At 41.3% G+C, this 20,365-nt stretch overlaps 2 protein-coding genes across 3 annotated transcripts in view; one reads left to right on the top strand and one right to left on the bottom strand.

Annotated features, from left to right (window-relative positions):
• Window positions 1-10,077: 10,077 nt before the first annotated feature.
• On the bottom strand, window positions 10,078-11,336 carry LOC147175871 (achaete-scute homolog 1b-like). Its single transcript, XM_086074162.1, has one exon. It carries the CDS (start codon window positions 11,203-11,205, stop codon window positions 10,633-10,635), a length of 573 nt encoding a protein of 190 aa, XP_085930288.1. The 5' UTR covers window positions 11,206-11,336; the 3' UTR covers window positions 10,078-10,632.
• A 5,015-nt stretch (window positions 11,337-16,351) lies between these two features.
• Window positions 16,352-20,365, top strand: part of irf7 (interferon regulatory factor 7) — a 4,586-nt gene continuing 572 nt past the window's right edge. Inside the window, exons 1-8 of one of the 2 annotated variants that reach the window (XM_086074107.1) lie at window positions 16,352-16,463; window positions 16,649-16,802; window positions 18,273-18,441; window positions 18,531-18,604; window positions 18,723-18,774; window positions 18,863-18,925; window positions 19,188-19,375; window positions 20,252-20,365. The exon at window positions 20,252-20,365 is cut by the window's right edge and continues 88 nt beyond it. In XM_086074107.1, coding sequence (XP_085930233.1) covers window positions 16,456-16,463; window positions 16,649-16,802; window positions 18,273-18,441; window positions 18,531-18,604; window positions 18,723-18,774; window positions 18,863-18,925; window positions 19,188-19,375; window positions 20,252-20,365 — 822 coding nt within the window. In that variant the 5' untranslated portion in view covers window positions 16,352-16,455. Of the gene's footprint in view, window positions 16,464-16,619; window positions 16,803-18,272; window positions 18,442-18,530; window positions 18,605-18,722; window positions 18,775-18,862; window positions 18,926-19,187; window positions 19,376-20,251 lie in introns of those variants that run through there. The other variant, XM_086074106.1, reaches the window with a different exon arrangement.

Consider the following 20,365-nt stretch of genomic DNA (forward strand, 5'->3'; position numbering starts at 1 on the left):
GAGGGAGTTTTTCCTTTCCAACAACTTGGATTTCCTCTGCCTGACGGAGACCTGGACTATCGTTGGTGAGTCCACCGCTATGATTGAATTAGTACCGCCTGGCTGTGCTTACTTGGACGATCCAAGGACGTCGAGCCGAGGTGGAGGAATGGCGACTATTCAAAAAAAGAAAAATTATGTAAACGATGTCTATTTACCACATCGATCACAGCTTTGAAGCCTCCAAAATACAATAACGACTTTGCAAATCTTCTTGCCGGAATCATGCTGAAATATGCTCATATCCTCTTTATGGGGGACTTTAATATTCACGTGTGCTGTCCTGAAAAACCATAAAGTTGAGTTGAGTTAAGTACTGTTTTTCCACATTGTCACTTGCTCTTCTTGCGCCGTGCGCTGACTCGCTAGCTGACAGCCAATCACAGCGATCAAAAAAGTTGGAAAAAAGTTCAGTTGATTGTTTTTTGGCCTTTCTGTCACCTCACTGCAGTACATCAATGTGATTGACGTGGCCAAGTGAGGTTATGGTATGTATATGGCAAGGTCAGAGGTGGGATTAAGTCACATACGTGCAAGTCACAAGTTAGTCTCAAGTCCTAACCTTTAAGTTTCCAACAAGTCACAAGTTACTGAGGGAAAAAAAGTCATAAAATCTTGCTCAAGTAACAAGTTACATACAGTTGCGCTCGTAACAAAACAACTTGAGTGGTAAATTAATGTATACACTCAAATTCTTATTATTTAATTTTTTTTACTAACATTTATATGTGTCACACTCACACTGTTAATGTGATGATTCAGTAAATATTGAAATATTCTGGATGTGTGTGTATAATCATCAAATCTAATAACTTCACATGTTGTTTTTGGTGCCAATTGATTTCCCAAATGTATTAGTGTGTGTAAATGGGTGAATAATACACGTTACTTTGTACACTTTTTTAAGTTGAGTGACATTGATGTGCATTCATTTTCAGGGGTCCTGCCACATCAAATATGGCGGACACATTTACAACCAGAAAAGTAGTCCAAGTGGAGTTTTTGTATAGAAGTCTATGCTTCAATGAAATTGCTTTTATAAGCGTTCGAGATCACACCCTCCATGGTGTCTAATCTATCACTTTATTGGCTTCTCAATTAAATACAGAACTGACATGAACGTCAGTTAATATTTGGCCAGCGAGTCACAATTCCGAACATCCTGGCATTTTTTATATTTCTGCAATGCAACACAATGCAAATGCTTCCGTTAGCAGTAGTCAAACAACATTTCATCACATTTTGAAATCAAAATAATCCTCACAGATCAAATGAGTACGATCCAAAGTCCAATGCTTTTCAATGAGTTGACGGCCATTTTGACTTGTGACGTAAGCTCAGAATTGTCAATTAATTATTCATACTACTAATAATAATACAATGTGGAAACGCAGCAGGGCTGGTTAGCCCGTCCGCCTCTCAGTGCTGTGGGCGCGAGATCGAGTCCGTGCTTCGGCCTTCCTGGGTAGAGCTTACACGTTCTGCCCATGCCTGCGCGGGTTTTCTCCGGGTGCACATTCCAAAGACATGCATGGCAGTTTAATAGAGCGCTCTGAAATGTCCCTAGGTGTGATTGTGAGTGTGGATGGTTGGGTGCCCAAAGCCAGCCGGGAAAGGCTCCAGCACCCCCGTGACCCTTGCGAAGATGGATGGAATCATGGTTAGCATGTCTGTCTTTCGGTTGAACTGTTCTTGGTTCAAAGCTTGACTCTGAGTTTGCATGTTTTCCTTGTGTTTGTGTGAGTTTTCTCCAGGAGCTTCGACTTCCTTGCATCTTCAGAAGTCACGCATTTCCGATTCATTGAAGACTCTAAAATTACGCACAGGTGTTGTGAAGTGTCACTGGTGGTTGCGACCAGTCCAGCAGGGTGTACTGCACATCTCGTCTAAAGTCAGTTGGGATGTACAACAAGTTGTATACATAATGGACAATGATAATAATAATAATACTCAGTGTTTGTCATTTTCTGTTTAATATATAAAAATTCCATTTCTCTCTGCAAATCCAAGTTTCCTTCTCCATCGACTGTCATTGGACAATCGGAACGTAATTCCCGGCTTGGCTCTAACGTCCCCATACTTAATAACACAAAAGAAAAACACTTGTCTCACTCCATGCTGCAAGCTTGCGCTATTCCATCATTACAGTCATTCGGCCGCTATAAGCTCTGTATCACAGGACTCCGCCAGCCTCCAGTTTAAGCCATCATAATTAGCACATCCGTTAGAGTAGAATTAACCTGTAAAATAAGACAAAAGAGGCAAGAAAGTTGGAGCTAAGAAAGAGCGTAAGTGTGAGGTAAATGAGAAAAGAAGAAATAAGGGAGGACAGGGGAGGATTAAAATTGTTTGAATTAGGTCCACGCTCGCCCCATTCATTTAGCATTCTGGTCAAATCAGCGCTTTTCAGGAGCCTGGTTGTAAAGCAGTGTCAATCATCTCGACCCGGTTTTGTAGAATGGGCAAATTTATTATGAATTTTCTCCTGCAAATAATGAGTCGTACCCCCTGCCTGTGCTTTCCTTCTCCCCCAAGCCACCTCTTCTCCACTCCACCCCCATATCAATGCCGCCGAATAGGCAATAGAGAGTGAAGTTAGCAATCTCAGGGCCACTCGCATTCTGGACCCACATCAAAGTGACACAGACGTCCAATCAGATTTGTCTTACAGGCATTACATGATGAATATGGTGCAGCCGGAGCACAAAAGCGCCTTTGTGTCTCCTCCAAGCAGAGACTATTCACAGCCCACCACAGCCAGCCAGAGTGGAAGTAAATGGCCAAAAGGGCCCGGGACAAAAAAAACAAAAAACACCCAAACTTGTGCGGCACAATAACCCATGCAAATCGCAGCCCCCGCCACCTCCACACAACACACTACTACACAGCCGCACCTCCAACTCCATCTCTATACACACCCTCCACCCCCTCCAGCCTGAGCTTGGGTCCTCACACATGAAGAAGTGTCAGGGACTCACGTCCACGCTCCTTTCATTCCGTAGACTGAGGAGTCAGACTGACTTTTGTTTCTTCTTCAGTAAGCACAAGTGACTTTGTTGCTGTCAACAGGAGACATCGGAATTTTGCGTGATTGAAACGGAAGTCGACCTTAAACATTTCTTGACAATAATAATGTTATATGTGACCTGAGATTCTGGTTACATTTTTGGAATATGAGTTAAGCAGCTAAATCCAGCCATTTTTATCCATCTCAGGGGGCGGCCATTTTGCCACTTGCTGTCGACTGAAGATGACATCAGTGTTGCTCAGGTCTCAGGCAACGACCAGTCAGCGTTCACCTGTTGTTGTTTTTTAAAGCTGTGCTGTGTTTGGTTGTTACCTGAGACCTGAGCAACACTGATGTCATCTTCAGTCGACAGCAAGTGGCAAAATGGCCGCCCCCTGAGATGGATAAAAAACGGCTCGATTTTGCTGCTTAACTCTTATTTCACTAACACCGGTGGTGTAGTCCAGGGACTACGCGGGTATACGCCGTATACCCTCTTTTTTTTTGTCAAGTTTGTGTCTACCCACTTCTGAATTCTCCTTGATGCACATTTTTTTGCGCACCATTAACCATTCAGCAATGAGTAATTAGACATGAGAACCGATGCGCCAATCAGAGATTGAGTTGGACGGGTCATGCCGAGGACCGAGCGAGGCGGAAATAAACGTATTTCCAGTGAGTGACGGCATGTATTCGAACAATCTACTGTACAAACTACGAAAACATCATTCACAGGTAAGTTTTAAATTGGTTTACTTGGCAGCAATATGACTGACTGTACTGTACAGAGGAGGATTTTGTCGCGAACACATTGTAGTTAAACTGTGCGTTTAGGCTAGGCTAACGTTATGAAATGTAATGTTATCCTAACGTTAGCAACTTAAGTTCTCTAATTAAACCTAAACTTTCTGGATTAAGATCATGTAGGGAACCTGCGTAATTGTTTTGGTAATTGTATGATCAACCCAGTTTGCAAAGACTTTTATGCTAGACTATAATGTTTGATGAATGAAACTGTAATAAATGCCCAGACCAGAAATTATCTCAGTGTCTATTAAGCTTTCCCCCTCTTATTTTTAGGTCTAAAGAACTTTAGCCAAGTTATTGGATAGCCTACTCTATTTAGTAACTTAAAGTATTATTAGCCCTAATGTAAATATAGTTTAATTTTAAAGTAGATAACATATTATCATGTTTGCCTCATAATAAATTCATTTTACATTACAAACTGCTCCTAATTCATTCACGATAATTGTATTATTGTGCGTGATTACAAATGACGGCATTTTCTTACATGTAACCATTTTTTAAAACAAGGCGTTTTTCTATAAAAAAAAAATTTAAGTACCGGTACCGGTAAGTAACATTTTGAGTATACCCACTTCTCCAGGAACCACTACACCACTGACTAACACAATATTAACCAGAATACCATATTTAGAATAGTGGGGCTGCATAGAACATATTATTGTCAAAAAAAAAGCATTTATTTTTGTTTGTTTGAGGGCGGGGGCTTACCCTTTAAATCCACTCAACTGGTCACACAGATGCTCTCAAACATGCAAACAAAAAAGTTTGGATATGAGGAAGCGTTGGTGTTTCTTTATAAAGTGACATTGCCTACTACTGGCCTGGCATGCACATTACAGCGTATTGTCTGTGAGTAAAACTTTTCACAAAAACATGCCAATTTTAATTAGAGTGAACAAAACTTCCTTCCTCCATCACACGTGAACACACACTTACTCCCACACACTTACTCTAAAGGATCTCAGACCTCTTCAAGCCTTAAAGACGCCGTTTTGTTCTACCCATGACCTAGGTCAGCACCATAGGGTTCTTTAGAATTGTTTCTCTGTTAATGGAAGGACCAACGTAAAAAAACACACACACACTATAATTCATTTTAAATGACTCAGATGGTTTTACTTTTAGGGGGAGGGAAGAAGACCCCCCAAAAAGGAGCACATGTAACAGAAAAAGAGATCAAAGTAACAATTTCATGTCATTTGGAATATGATGCCACGAGATCCATCAGGTTGGAGGGAGAACCTTCGGCCATCTTCAGACCTGTCCAGAGATGTTCACTTGGATTCAAGTCTTGGCTCTGGCTGAGCCACTCAAGGACGTGCACAGAGTGGTCCTGAAGCCACTCCTTCATTATCTTGGCTCTCATTGTCCTGCTGACAGATGAACCCTCGCCCCCGTTTGAGGTCAAGAGCGCAATGGAGCAGGCTTCCATACTGGAGGTCTCTTCAACCTTCCTGTGTTCCTCTCTCACTTCCTGCCACCATGCTTCACTGTAGAGTATTGCTCATGTTCTTTTTTAATAAAGAGAGGCTTCCGTCTAGCCACTCTTCCATACAGACTTGATTGGTAGATTTCTGCGGAGATGGGTTGTTATGTGAGGTGCGGATTTAGTGAGTTGTGAGTTGTGAAACGGAGAATCTAAAAATACAAAGTAACAACAGAAAGCAGGGCTGGATTCAGATGGCCTATAAAAAAAAAACACTTGACAGAGAAACATTGACTCAGAACCTTTAGCGGGCTGGATGCAGAACTCAAAAGCAGTAAGTAGAGAAGCCTGACAAAAGTGTCATCCAGTAACTCTTGCTAGGTTAATGCAAAATTCTATATGACAGAATAAAAGGCCAGATGACAAAATAAGAGCGACTGACGACATTCTCAACATAAGGGACATTTGCATAAGACTAGACAAACTAAGAGTGGTAACATGATCATCAAATATTATCATCATAAAAGGCAAAGTAACTGTATCGCAACTACAACATAAAAATGACTGGAGAAAATAAAATTGATAAATACCTTCATCATCATAAGAAACAACATAACAAAAGATCACAACAATTCAATAACCCAACACAAAACACAGTCTGAGCATGGTTGTTCTTTTAGAAGGTTTTCTTCTTCCAACAGAGGAACATTGGAGCTCTGTTACAGGTTCTTCGCCTCCGATCACTCATTTTAGAAGGGCAGTCCGCTCCAAAAAGAATCTTGGTGATTTAAAAACAAAAAATCTTCCATTTCAGGATGATGGAGCTCGTGTTTATCGGGACCTTCAAAGTAACAGAAATGTTTCCGTCCCAATGACCTGTGTCTTCTTGAGACCATCTAGAAAATTCCTTTGACTTCATTTTTGGTTTGAGCTCCAATTTAACTTCTTGCTGTAGCTTTTGTGTGTGTGCGTGCGGGTTCTATATAATGTAATATAATGCTGACCTTTGGTCCAGACTGTCTGAATAAAACTGAGCACAAAGAAAAAATACATGTTGTCGATTCACCTCACTCACTAATCTCACTCTTGTATGGCTGAATGAATCACACTGAACTCCTCAAAGGTGTTTCACACAACAGTTGCGCAAACACAACCACTTAGATTGCTATCGTGTAAATATGTTCAGACTTAATGTTGTGTTCTGGAATACACGCACACACGCTACTCTTGACTCGTCACATTGGCCCGCATGCCCAAATGGGCTGCATGTGATGGATTATTTAGTGATGGATTAACATGAACATGGCATTTGCAACATGAAAATGAGCCTACAGGACAAAGTAGCATGAATAAATTCATCTTGTCCCGCTATAGCGGAGGGGAAAATTGCGTATCAATCAATCCGTCAGTGGACAAACGCTTTCTTTCATGGAGGGAGTTGGCCTCTGGTTGACACTCGAGAACATCAGAGACACCATCAAGCGTGTCATAATGGGGCAGCGGGGTGTTGCACGCCCCAATTTGATTTGTCTTTGGGAGTGCCGGTGACGTCGGAGGGTTAGACGACACAGTATGTCCTTCAAGTCATTTATCACTTGTTTGATCCTGGCCAATAGATGCAGCACAGCTTTTGTCACCCCCTCCCAAGTGCAGGCACGTGGCTAACACCTGCAGGCCGTGTGTGTGTGTGTGTGTGTGTGTGTGTGTGTGTGTGTGTGTGTGTGTGTGTGTGTGTGTGTGTGTGTGTGTGTGTGTGTGTGTGTGTGTGCGTGCGCGCGCGCGCGCGTGTGTAGCCTTTTAACAGAGCGTTCAAGGACCCGTAACTTAAACTTGAGTTGAATAGAACCCACGCCCCTTGCCTTTCAATGGCACAGAAAAACCATGTCATTACATGGAGCCAAATCAGGGAGTAAATGTAATCATAATCATGAAAATCTTATGAGTAAAAAAACTGTTTACTTGGGATGTTGTGCTTATGCTGCCACAGAATTGTACCAGTGAGGTGAGAGGAGTGTGGGATGATTACCATTGAACCCGAAACAGAACTTGTTGTAATATCAGAAAAAGGCACACTTATCAAAGTAGAAAGTAGAAAGAAGAAAAAGTACACCAATTCATTTGTACTTGCTGCATATTTAAAGAACATATTTACAATTGATCTGAATACAAACTCTTAAAAAGAATGCGTCTTAAGTAAAGAACATTTCATTTTTACAGTCAATGTCAAATAAAATCTACAATATGGATGGATAGAACACCCCTGAGTTACCTCTTTTCTACAAAAACGTGGAACTGCCAATGCTCAGCAAACATTTTTGACTGGCGAGTACATTTCAACGCATTTGAACATACTCGCAATTACGTTCGAATGCACTTGTAGGTTAAATGCTACAAACATAACACATTTTTGCATAATGCCACGTGGTATTGTTTTGAGCATGCATTATGGGAAAAAAAACGCCTAACCTAAATCATGTACTGTAGACATAATAATAAATCATAAAAGTTATGAATAAGCAAAATCTTGTACTTAATTTTCGAACATATTGGTATAATGTGAGCTAAATGGTAAAAAAAAACATGTATTTTTTACTCGCGCAAGTACTGTAATACTCCATAGCATTATAGGAAAATATTCTGTTTGTAGCATTTAGCCTACAAGTAATCTTAAGCACATTTGCGAGTATGTTCGAATGTACTTGCAAAGATGTTTAAACGCGCCACTCAAAACTGCTTACTCCACATTGGCAGTTCCACGCTTCCGTACTTTACTAACCCAAATTCTTCTCCATATAAACGTCAACTTTGATTTGTTCTGAGCATGCTCTATTCGCAAGGAATCTGGGTTTTTTTTTAGTACAGAAAGTACTTATATGCCGACCCACTGGAAATACAGAAGCAGAGATCAACAAAAACGACGCAAAGTTTGACGCAGGAAACCGACTTTTTTATTAGTCTGGTGAGTAACATGAAAATAATGTGTTTTATCGATGGTAGAAAATAAGAAGCGGAAATGACGTATTTACATTTTTACGCTGTCCGTGCGTTGCAATTTCGATGGGTGTCGATCACATTACCATGCAGCAAGTTACTCTGTCTACTTTCTAGCTACACACAGGTTATTCCAAATCTTTCAAAAAACTGGATTTTGACCTTAACCCGAATATTGATGGCATGTAAATGTAGTCTATGAGACAACGACATATAAAATGGCATCATCTAGTAAATAAATACTTATTATTATTTATCAAGCAACTCTGTTCCGTGTTTCCGTGTTTCTCACATTTGGTTTGCAACGTCCTTTGCACGATATTATTTTATGACACCGGTCTCCCGCCCCCGCCACCACTTCTCCACTGAGTAGTGTCACTCGTAAGAATCAAGCATACCGGTACACTTCCTGCTGGTTCTTTGATTTTGTGTGGCTCAGTGTGTATTCTTGCACACACATTTCTTACTGGTCCTTCTACAGTTGTGTTTGGTAGCTTCCCAAATGCGGCGAACTAGCATCAAAATATAGCACTGACATTTCAAAATCGGATGCATTCGAGGAGAACCAGAACATTAGTCCCGCTTGCACTAGATTCTTGATGCCTATCCCTAATTTTTTGTGTGTGTGGATCAAGGTTCTGAATATGTGTGCACTTTATTTCATGAAACCGTAACGGTGGATGGTATGATAAACAACTTCTGTACTTCTCAATTGCAGGTGTGATTATAAGCATGTGAATGTGCTCATTACAGCCACGCCTTAACGAGGTGTTGTGACACCCTGGCCACCACAACCCACTGAACATTTTCTGCTATACGCCCCTGTACAGGGATAGTTTAATTTGCATTGCTTGTTATGGAAAACTGGTTTTGACGTAAAACGGATTGTGTTCAGTCAAAGATTTTACTGTATTATCAATATAATAAATGTTTGTTTTTTATATATATGAAACATTACTAAAGGTTTTTGTCTTTTATTTATGTATTACTATACTAAAAGCACAATAATGATATTATTACTCTTAATCACATCGATTTTTACAAAAGGAAGTGTGTATTTACATAAACTCTGATTATAATCATTCAATAGATAATTGTAGTCTCCCACACGTTGCATCTGGGAGAAAAATGCATTTTGAGTCATGATCTGTGTGGCTGTTTTGCCATTGATGGCTACGATCATAATAGTAATAATTGAGTTCAATCATTTACAATAAAGGCCCCAAATGTAAATAATGAGGCGCAAAGGAAGCACAATGGCGCCCACAGTGGGGTGTTGTGCTCCCCATTTAACGGGAGATGTGCTTGTGATTGAGCCCTGCTTGAAAAACACAGTCGGGGATACAACCAGCCTACAAGGCCAGGTTTTTATTTAGATTGATCTTAGTCAGGCCAATACGAATTTTGACCTGTCGTATTGTCTTGCTGACTTTCCCGGGGCCGTATTTCAAATGGGCTTTGAGACGAGTGAATTGCCCCCTCCTCCTCTCCCTCCAAAACACTCTCCCTGCAGGCGCAATCGTGCACGCATGAAACAATGCAATGCAAGAAAAGTAATATTAATCTCCCCTCCTTGAATGCAGACAAAGGTGCGCGTCTCTCATGCTTATTGAGGGCTCACCCAGCTGCGCAATTTTAGCCCCATGTGCCCAATCCAGTCGGGGAAAGGTCACTGAGGAGGTTGGACTTGAATAGAAGTGCTCCATAGTTTGCTCAATTACTGCCGCACACTCCCTCCCACGCGTGAACATACGGTCGCAAAGATGAAAGCAAATCAACGTACGTACACGTGAACACAAGCATGTAATATAAATAGATTATTTTATTTATAAAAACTCGTTTTACACAAATATATCTGTTAAAATCAAATATATACATTTGGAGGCTACAGGAAGTGTAGAACAAGTGCATACATCAAAAGAGATCTCCTTTTCACCCCTTATTTTTCAAGGGGTAAAAAACTATTTCGTCCCAGGTAGTAGCCTTGATATTGCTGATAAAACTTAATCCAGTTCAGTGACAATTTTCAGTGTACAAAAATAGGTCTTCAAATTACAATGAATGTCAAGAAAGAAATACACATGTAAGTCCATCGTCAGTCGTATGAGGATGGTTGCGTGTGTGTGTGTGTGTGTGTGTGCGTGCGTGCGTGCGTGTGAGCGTCACCTAATAATTGCACTTGTTCAACAGTATTTACTTCAACGCGTCAACATGACACAGTCCAACAACTCCTTCATTCCCTCAGCTCCTGCCATTATTGCTTGGCTGCTTAATTTGCTCGCAGTTCGCGTTCGAACCCACCGCTTGTCAAGTCTCAGCCATGAGCCGGCTCGGGCGCCGCCGCGTGGTGCTTGCTGCGTCAGTACCGGTCGAACCAGGTAGTGAAGTCCAACAACTCCTGCTCCTCGGAGCTCAGAGGCTCGTCGGATGAGTACGTGGAGTGGGGCGACTCCGGGTCGGCCGAGTACGTGTTGGAAAGCGTCGGCGAGGGCAGCCCGCATTGGAAGGCCGCCGACACCGCGTCGTGCTCGTCTAAAAGTTGCTGCAAAGCTCGGATGTACTCCACCGCTGAGCGCAGGGTCTCCACCTTGCTCATCTTCTTGTTGGCGGCCCCGTTGGGCACGTGCTGGCGAAGGGTCTGGAAGCCCATGTTGACCTGCTTGACCCGGTTCCGCTCGCGTTCGTTCCGCCGGGCCACGGCCACGGGCTGCTGCTGCGGGATGGAGTAGCCCAGGCCGTTGAAGCTCAGGCGCCGCTTGCAGCGCAGCAGCTCGGGCGAGTTGGAGCGCTGTCTCTTCAGCACCTTGCTTCGGTTCTGCTCATGCGCGCTCGGGAGCGAGCAATCCTGCGCCGCGGCGTGCACGCTCAAACCGGCGCGTCTCTCGGTGAGCGCGAAGGTGAAGGCGCTCTGCGTGGTGGTGATGGTTGCCATGTCTGTGACAGCTCCTGTGATGGATGCGGTGACGCTTGGCTCTCGTGTCCTTCGCGTGGGGGGAGGACCGAGTGGTGGCCGACTTTGGTCCAAGTCTCTCTTGACTGCTGTTCTGCACGAGCCGATGTGACCCAAACTTTGGCAGCACTCCTCTTTTTCAACACGCGCCCCGACGCACACCCCACCCCCTCCTCGCACGCTCCGTAGCGAGGCCCCGCCCCCGCTGTGTGATTCTTCCGCGGGCCGACTCCCTCGGGCCAGGCGCGTGGCTCCGGGAGCTCAATAAACAATCTGAGCTTTCACTGGGTCCCGAGCACGCGCTGGCCTCATTTGCATTCCAATGTCTCCAACTTGAAGGCCCATTGGTCCATTCAAACGGCCTGCAACCGTGCGAGAAGAAAGCAGGGAGCTCGAGGGGCGAGATGGGGAGGGAGTGGGGGCAATACAGAAAAGACTGGAAAAAAGAGGAGAATGAAAAAAGTGAATGGTTGGACTCTTTGAAATGCCTTTTGAATTTGACAATGTACCCCTGGCAAGTCTTCAAATTATAAGTCTTCGCCCCCCCACCGTCCTTCTTCTCCGGCTCTTTACGATCACAAATACCAAGACGCTCGGTGCTGTATCCAGGCTACAGCTTTACGCAGCCAAATAGATGCTAAAGCGTGTCTGTGTGCACAGTAATTGGCAATTAGACAACTGGCGCGAGGACGCGATTCACTCCAAGGTAAACATTGTGTTTATGACATGCAGGTTATGTGCACTCTTGTTGCGTTCGCTCATGTTGGAATCTAAAGGCGGTTGCTGCAGAGCGAGTTCCTAATCCCAAATCGAGCTGCAGGTGCACGGAGGCATTTCAGCACCATCGCAGAGTGGACAGCAGTTTGATAAGAGAATTAAACTTGCAGGTTTAAATGTGCACCATGCTTAAATAAAAAAAAATACGAAGGAGAAGGGGGGGGGGGGGGACACTTGGGTTTGTTCGGGTTCAGAAAGTAATATATTTGCACTGTCGGTCTTTTGAGAAGATGGTGCAATCCATGATGGAGTAAAAATTAGATAATTACGCCATCTTGTGGCATGAATCAGTAATTGCAGCCAATGCACCTCTTCAGGTCACCTCCCCAAAACTTACAACGTGACACAGATCTGCCAATTTTCTTTGCTTATTATTTTTCTTTGTAGAGGGTCTTCCACCAAACGTGTATGTTTTTGCCATGTGGGAGGATGCCAGCGTAACCAAAGACAACCTTAACTATGCAAGCACGGAAGTGGATCCGAACATCGAATTCTGAAAATAATGTTTTCTGTTTTTTTATTTATCACCGCTAGCGACGTACTGTATGACGAGGCAGACATTCAGAACAATGACAAGTTATTCCACTAGATGGCAGAAGGTACAACGAACCTGTGCACCAACCCGTTACAACTGAATGGCAGCACAATAATCATTTAGGTGAGTTCAAAGGCCAGGAATTCACACTTGGAGATCATTATAGTAGATATTATTTTTGTTATTATTATTTTTGTTGGGTGGTGTGATTTTTATTACATTAATTACAGTAAGTGCTCCCAATTTACTTTTTTATTTCCAATTTAATTTTATTATGTTTAGCTCAAGTGCTATTTCTATGGATGTTACTTTGGTAGTTAACTTTGCACACTTTCTTCATATGTTCATAAAATCTGCAAATCTATTTTGGGGGGGGGGGCGTATGTGTTTTAATTTTATGAAAACTATGTAGAACAAGTAGTCTGTGGGACTTTCCATTTGAGTCTTGCAAATGTGGAACAACTGCCTTTAACCTCCAAAATACAACACAACTATCACAGCAAAGTCTTTAGGAACGTATTTAAGGTGGTTATAAGGAACAAGTTAAGAATGGCATCGCTCAAAGTTTCAAACAACAGCTGTGCGTGACATGCTGTTAAAGGGGGAGGAAGAATGAGAGAGGTGTGTGAGAGCGTAGGCGTGAGAGAGCGTAAACAGGAGGGAACGTTGAAGGAAGGACAACAATACAGTAAGACACATTACAGTGAGGGGGGGGGGGGGGGGGTTCCCCTTTTACATTGTTGTATCATATTCACGGTTACAAAGGTGCCGAGTAAATTGTCATTAGGTTTGGATGAGGCAACAATAATGGCAGTAATATCAAAGTTTCCATAAGCCATTAAGATTGAAATGAGAAAAATCATCTTTATAGTTTATAGTAATAATCATTAATAATAGCACTTTGGAAGGCTGGAAGTAAATATTGAAGTTTTTAAATTATAGCAGAGGATTGTTGCTGAGCACGTGGGCGTAGAATCTTCTTCAACAGGCAAACCTACCATGAGCAGAAACCAAGGACAAGTGTGGACACATGAGGGAACCACCATGACAAGTGAAACTCAAATGAAGCAAGTCAGTACAAGAAATCAACACACAACAAATCTCAACATCAATACAAATATCAGCAGGCTGTTATGACATCCCACAGTACCACGAGGTAGTAGGGACAATTTTACATCTTCTTAGATCAGTGGTGTCAAACATACGGCCCACGGGCCGGATTAGGCCCGCAAAGGAGTTTAATCTGGCCCGCGAGACGATTTTGTGAAGTTATTTTATTTTATTTTTTTGTAATATCGGACCAATTAATCAGCCGGCCACAATAAAAACATATTAATTTGTAATTTCACATGCAGTCCTCAGATGAGCAACTTGTACATGGTATTAATAGTCTTGGATGCCATTATTTTACACACAACCTAATTTACGTTTGTTTAAAAAAAAAAATAATCATAGACCGACATAAATGTGTTAAATACGACACAAATTCAATGACTGGTAACACAAATACATATGACAAGGATTAACGTCCTTATAATTTTATTAACTGCGCCACACAACGCAGTTTGGGAATAATATGTCTGCAAAACTGGTAAATTTAACACGTTCATGTTATTATTAAATTTTTTTAACTATATGATTAAAGTTGAGCTCCATAATTTAGGGCTGGCCCACAAATGGCAAAAATCCGCTTATAATTGACGGCAATTGTTTTTAAGTTATATACCATTAATTTACCGATCCGGCCCACTTTATTTTCTTCTATGCGGCCCTTGAGCTAATATGAGTTTGACATCCGTTTTAGATCATTCAAGGTCCAAGCTCAAAGCTACAAAACGCTTGGACATTTGGAAGTTCCAAGTGGGGAAATTTCTTACTTTGCAGCAGCAGTTTGGAATGTCATCAAACACGTCTGACGACTGCTGATCAACTTGATGCTGGACATACTTTGATATTCTAGTGAGTGAGTTGACAACGAAGACAAGATGTTTTTGGGCAGCTTAAATTACTTCTCACAGAGGATATAAAGACAAATATCAGCATTTCCCACTTAGAACAGGTTGTGACAAATGAGTGTTTCATTCATTGCACTTTTTCCTCATCGGGCATTTGTGACTCCAATTTTATGAAGCCCAACCTACAAAATGACACTGACGAGGAACGCACAAGGGAAGGGAAGGAGTCACAACACAGGAAGCCATGAAACAAAAAAAATAATTCCGCATAAGATCATGAACACAGGAGTCCACAAATAAACTAAGAAAACCCCATTAGAAAATACAAGACAATACAGTAGATGCAAAGTGGAATTTCAAAGGTCCTGACAGGTCAGCGAAGATTGTAAGAATCTTAAAGACAAAATATGGTCAAAGGTACTGCACAAGCAAGCTATTATATATAATCATGTCTTGGCAGCTTTTCAGCAATTCTCTTCAAACATGTATCACGTGTTCTGAAACAAACCTCTGAATGCATTTTACAAGACCTTTAAATGTTCAATTCCTAATTAGTGCCGCAAGTATCTTTTTTTTTTGCTGTCTACTTTCTCTATTTTCAAATAACTCAAATGCCACGTCATTGCACCTATAAAAAAACAACACTCATTTATACGCTTAAAGTGCATATTCTATTTTTATTTAGAACATTTTATAGACAGATCCCTATCGGATCTCACAACAAGCTGATCTTCTTAGTGCCATTGTAACATGCAACATGATCCTCTCTCTTTTGCCATGAAACCTCAAAAGGAGTCCACGTAGCTGGAATGGGGAAGTGTCCACATTGTGTATGCATCACTTCTGTATTACTGACTCAATTGTGTATGATTCTAAAGAAGAGGGAAAAAAAGCTTCAGGAAATATTCGGGCCAAAAAATGTTGGACTGTTGGGTGAGTGTGGATAGAAAATGGCAAACACAAGGTGAAAACTGACTTGATCCTCCAGTTTTGCAGTTCACTCAGGTATGGAAACACTGTGGCGCTATAAATAGAGAAGCTCCGTTGGGTGGGTGGTTTTGAAGATTAAATACGACAGGAAGCTGGTGTGCGCCCCACCAGTTATTAATAGTCACTTACACAGAATACAATAGCACACCTGCAGGGTCCTGACGCCAAAAGTCCCTCGGTGTGGATTTATGACACCTCATTTAGAGATGACGTATTTAACTCGAAATCTATGAGTAATTTCTTATTGAGTATTTTGATGAGCAACCTCAATTAAAAGCAAGGGCAGGTGGACGATATTTCCTGTCACATGATGGGTCTCGTTCACACTTTAGTTTCAGCCACAAAAATATATGCACAGACCTATTAGCTTTCATTTGCACGGCATTATCACAGAGCAGTGAATCATCTTGGCATGGCTCAGTGGTAGAGCGGCCATCTCCATCCCTGGTGATCATGTTGAAGTGTCCTTGAGCAAGACACTGCACCCCAATTTGCTTCCAGTGGACCTGACAGCAGTCGACCACTGGGGCAAGCAAAGCAAAACAAAGACAAAAATCGCAAATTGTGCAATAAACTCATAACTAGCACCTAATCATCCATCAGGGGATTAAGAAAATATTTGGAATATAGTATGTTTGGTCTCAGGGCTTCAGTTGGTTGAAATCACTGATGAAATACAACGGAAGGATGATACAAGACAAGCGATGACATAATTCCTAGACAACTTTCATTTTCACCCAATACCGAATGTACACGTCGATTTAGGCAAAAAGAAAAAAACACCGGTTTGCTTAATTTATGCACCTGAAGCCACCTCCTACACACCTTCTCAAGCAGGAAATACAACAGGAAGTGGTGCCCTCCCACTTAGGGGGAAGCACGTGATGCGGTGTGTGAGTGCGTGTATAAAATCTCATTCAGTGCCAGAAAGAATCAGATTTAACTCCTGGTAAAGGAAGGAACAAGTGCCAAGAAATGCAATGGTAAGATTTTCTCTATCTTAATCTCTTTTGCTTGCAGGCGGACAACATGTGATCGTGTGGTAGTTTGGTTCCCTTTAAAGTTTCCAGTGTCGGATTACTCAGTTATTACTCAGCTGATAGTCTCCCAATTCTTGTGAGTGTCCGCAAAACAAGAGTGATGGCTAATCCAACATGTTTCATTACAGCCCTAACAAGCCACCGTTTGCCAGCTGGCTCATAGAGCAAGTGCAGGCGGGTCGACATGAAGGTCTGCGCTACGTGGCTCCAAACAAGATCCGAATTCCCTGGAAACACAACTCCAAAAGGGACTGCAGTGATGTCGACACGAAAATATTTCATGTAGGTCAAGTTGTCACATGTTTCTAGGCTGGCACACTTGTTTGCCACATTCTACAGTTCAATATTTAAATTAGGTTTCAAATTGTGTTAAAATAGTGCATTGTTTTTTTTTTACCGCTAAATGTAGTTACGTAGTGATGGGAAAATGAAGCTTCATGAAGCACTTGTGATGTATTTTTTAACTCCTCTAGATGGTGCTCCCATTAAAAAGATAAAGGCTAGTGCTATGGAAGTTGATTACATTTCCACTGCATCTTTAAACCAAGAGTGCCCTCTAGAGGAGTAAAATAATATCAAGTGCTTCATGAAGCTTCGTTTGTCCAATACAGTTAAAGCTGAGTGCAGAAAATTCAATTTTGAATCACTACTGCCACCTGTTGATGAAAAATTAAACTGCAAACACACTTCTTCACGTACAGAATGCGGACGTGACGTCATATCCGCAGACAGAGGGTGGGAAATTCAAATCCAAATCCAGTCTGAAAACTATTGGCAGAGGCTTGCAGGAGTACCCATTGTGAACAGCTAAGGTGTTAATCTACTAATTGGAAGATGTTTGAGTCATAAATAGTCAAATAAAAAGGCTATTGTAAAGATATTTTTGGGCAAATCGTTACAAAGAGCAGCTTTAAGTCTAAATTTGGAGTTTAACCATTTTAAAGTCAATTTGTTGGAAATGTGAATGTGACAAAAAAAAGAGACCTGTTCAATATTTGGCATTTTTTGGCATTTGTTTTTTTTAAACATAACATATATTCCAAACCCTATCAAAATAAAAGAGTTATTTTATTGGCAGTCTGGCACAATCCAAAAAACACAATCTAGAAAATTCTAACCATATTATACAATGAGAACACTGGATTTGACAGGTATGTTTTGAAAAGGGTACTGCATAATTTTGGCCAAGTAAAAGCGAACAAAAGTAGCCTATATGAAAATGGTTCAAATATCAACACATATTCAAAATGCCAAATTGACTCAAAAACTACGGGAGCTACCTGCATCTCCATGTTGTAAAGTTGCAACCCATTTGTAGGTAAGTTAGGAAAAATAATTTAAAAGCATTTTTTGGTTTGCTTCAAAAGATCCTCACAAAATGCATGTGCATGTTACATCTTTAAACACCATTTGAAAAAAAGTTTTGACTTACCACCAAAAACATATTGCTAGCTATGATGTCCACTAGACAGAGGCTGAGCTGCACTTTGTTTGTTTACAGCGTAATTAGTGACCAGAGCGCAAATGAGTACAATTTCCTCACATTTCCCAATACTGTAATACATGTTCTTTGTGGGAACTTGGTCGCCAGAATACAAATTATTTTCATTTTTTACTAGTTGTATGCGACTTATCAGTTCATCCCTGATCTAGACTATATATTTACATTGATATGCAGAGCTGATAATTGTAAAACTGAATGACAGTTCAATTCACTGTATTCCACTTAAGATGTGACTGGATGGTTCACAGGACTGGGCAGTTGTCAGTGGTAAAATCAGTGCATTCCCGAATAATAAGGCCAGATGGAAAACAAACTTTCGCTGTAACCTGAACAACCACCCACTGCGCTTCAAACCGATTGAAGATAACTCCAAGACTGCAGACCCTCATAAAATCTATGAGATTATCAACACTAAGAGTAAGACGGGTTCGACTTTATCCAGATCTTCAATTGTCAAAGTAAATTGACTAACTTTATTTGTTGTTTTTTTTCTCATTCATTTGTAGGCCCAGAGGAAAGTATACAAAATCCATTAGAGGAGTCTGACATGATTGTAGACCTCTACAGGGCTCCCCCAGAGGTGCATTTCCACCTTCAATATAACTGACATACTGGTCATGATCAAAATGATATCTGTGCTAATGTGTGTTCTGGAGTGCTGTAATAATACTTCAATGTCGTTTTCCCTGTCCAAACAGCAACAATTTGCTCATAATTCTATGGCCTTAGACCGTGGCAGCCAACCATCAGGTACATCCCATTTACTTAAAATAACACTTCTCCGTCTTATGTTATTCACTAAAATTTTAATTTCCTCTCTTGGATGGGCGCTTAACAGAATATTTCCAGCATCCAACTGTCCAGGGAAACTGGTCTGAGAACACCACTGATCTTTTACAAGGTGAGCATTTCCTTCATTTTGTGAAGGTAAACACTAAAGCCTCACAATTAAAGAAGACATTTCAGACAAAAGTTCCTAAAAAGTCACGTTTGAGTTTGCTCTGTGGGGAAAAGACTACAGTACTGTACATTGATGGAAAGTACTATAATGGAACTCCCCAATCTCTTGGAAGCCCTCCAGAGGAAACTCATTTTAGCCACTCACGTGTATCCTAAACATGATCTTGTTCTTTCAGCCATGACTTTGACTTTTCTTTTCCCAGTAAATCCGTATTTGCCTCCGTATTGGAGTATTGACTTGGAGGTCTCCATCCACTACAGAAAAAGACAAATGTTAAAGACTACAGTAAACACAGCTCGTCTCCAACTCCACTACCTCCAAGAGGCCTGTGAGAAAAACTCCTATCCTCTGTGCTTCCCCACCACTGAAGGCCTGCTGGACCACAAACAGGTGCCTTGCAACATTCAACAGACCTTGTCTGAAATTGGCCTGTGGCAGCAGAACTGATTTTATTCAATATAATAGTTCATAGAATACTGGACGAGTCACTAGCAGTAAGTTATTTAGATTCTTGCAGCAAATTTGAAATAAAACAATCAACGCGATTCAACTGTAGCCTCAAACTTGATTGCCAAATTTCAACTTGGAACAGGGAAAAAGTAAGGTCATGGATCCACAGTATTATACTATAGTCTAAAACAGTGTATCATCATGTAAAAAATAAATAAACCGATCAAGGTAAATTTTGGGCTGTGGCAACTGGCCAGCAACCATTTTATATAGAATGCCTCTATTTTCCATGGCTCAGAAGTATTCGAACAACTATGAGCACAACTGGTCAGATATCATCCATTTTTTTGTCCAACATCAACAAATGGGATACACGTCTCAAATTAATATCAGGGATTGAGTTGGTAATTAGCAGCAATTTTACTATGTAGTAAATCAAATTAAAGAACAATCAGTGGTAGTAAAAAAACAAAACAAAAGTGAGGCATAACAAAAGTTACAGGTGCTTTCTTATGCATGATTGACTATTGGAATTCTGTTCCAATTATGTGAAAACACATTTGAACCGTGGAAAATGGATGCATTCTACATAAAAATGACTAATTCCTAAAATGCAAAGGCCACATTTGTGAAACCTCTTGAATTAAACCTAAAAGTCTACACACTTCAATGTTGTTTTATTCCAAATATGTTTTGGTGGTGGAAATAGCAGTAGGCAAACTAAACACCATCAACACAACGTCCAAATACTTTTCGGCCAAACACAAAGACGGCTCACAGTCATTTTCTAACTAACCACAACCGTCTTTCTACCAGATTGAGTACACCAATCGCATCCTGAACAGTATCCAGAGGGGTCTACTCCTTGAGGTTTATGAGTCTGGCATTTATGGCATAAGGCAGGACACTTGCCGTGTGTTTGCCAGCACT

Source organism: Leptonotus elevatus, chromosome 4 (assembly GCF_054856555.1).
Source record: "Leptonotus elevatus isolate MCC_2025b chromosome 4, RoL_Lele_1.0, whole genome shotgun sequence".
Lineage (NCBI taxonomy): Eukaryota > Metazoa > Chordata > Actinopteri > Syngnathiformes > Syngnathidae > Leptonotus > Leptonotus elevatus.

What these genes read in the sequence shown, in the direction of transcription:
- LOC147175871 (XM_086074162.1), bottom strand. Translation starts at nt 11,205, where the DNA reads ATGGCAACCATCACCACCACGCAGAGCGCCTTCACCTTCGCGCTCACC.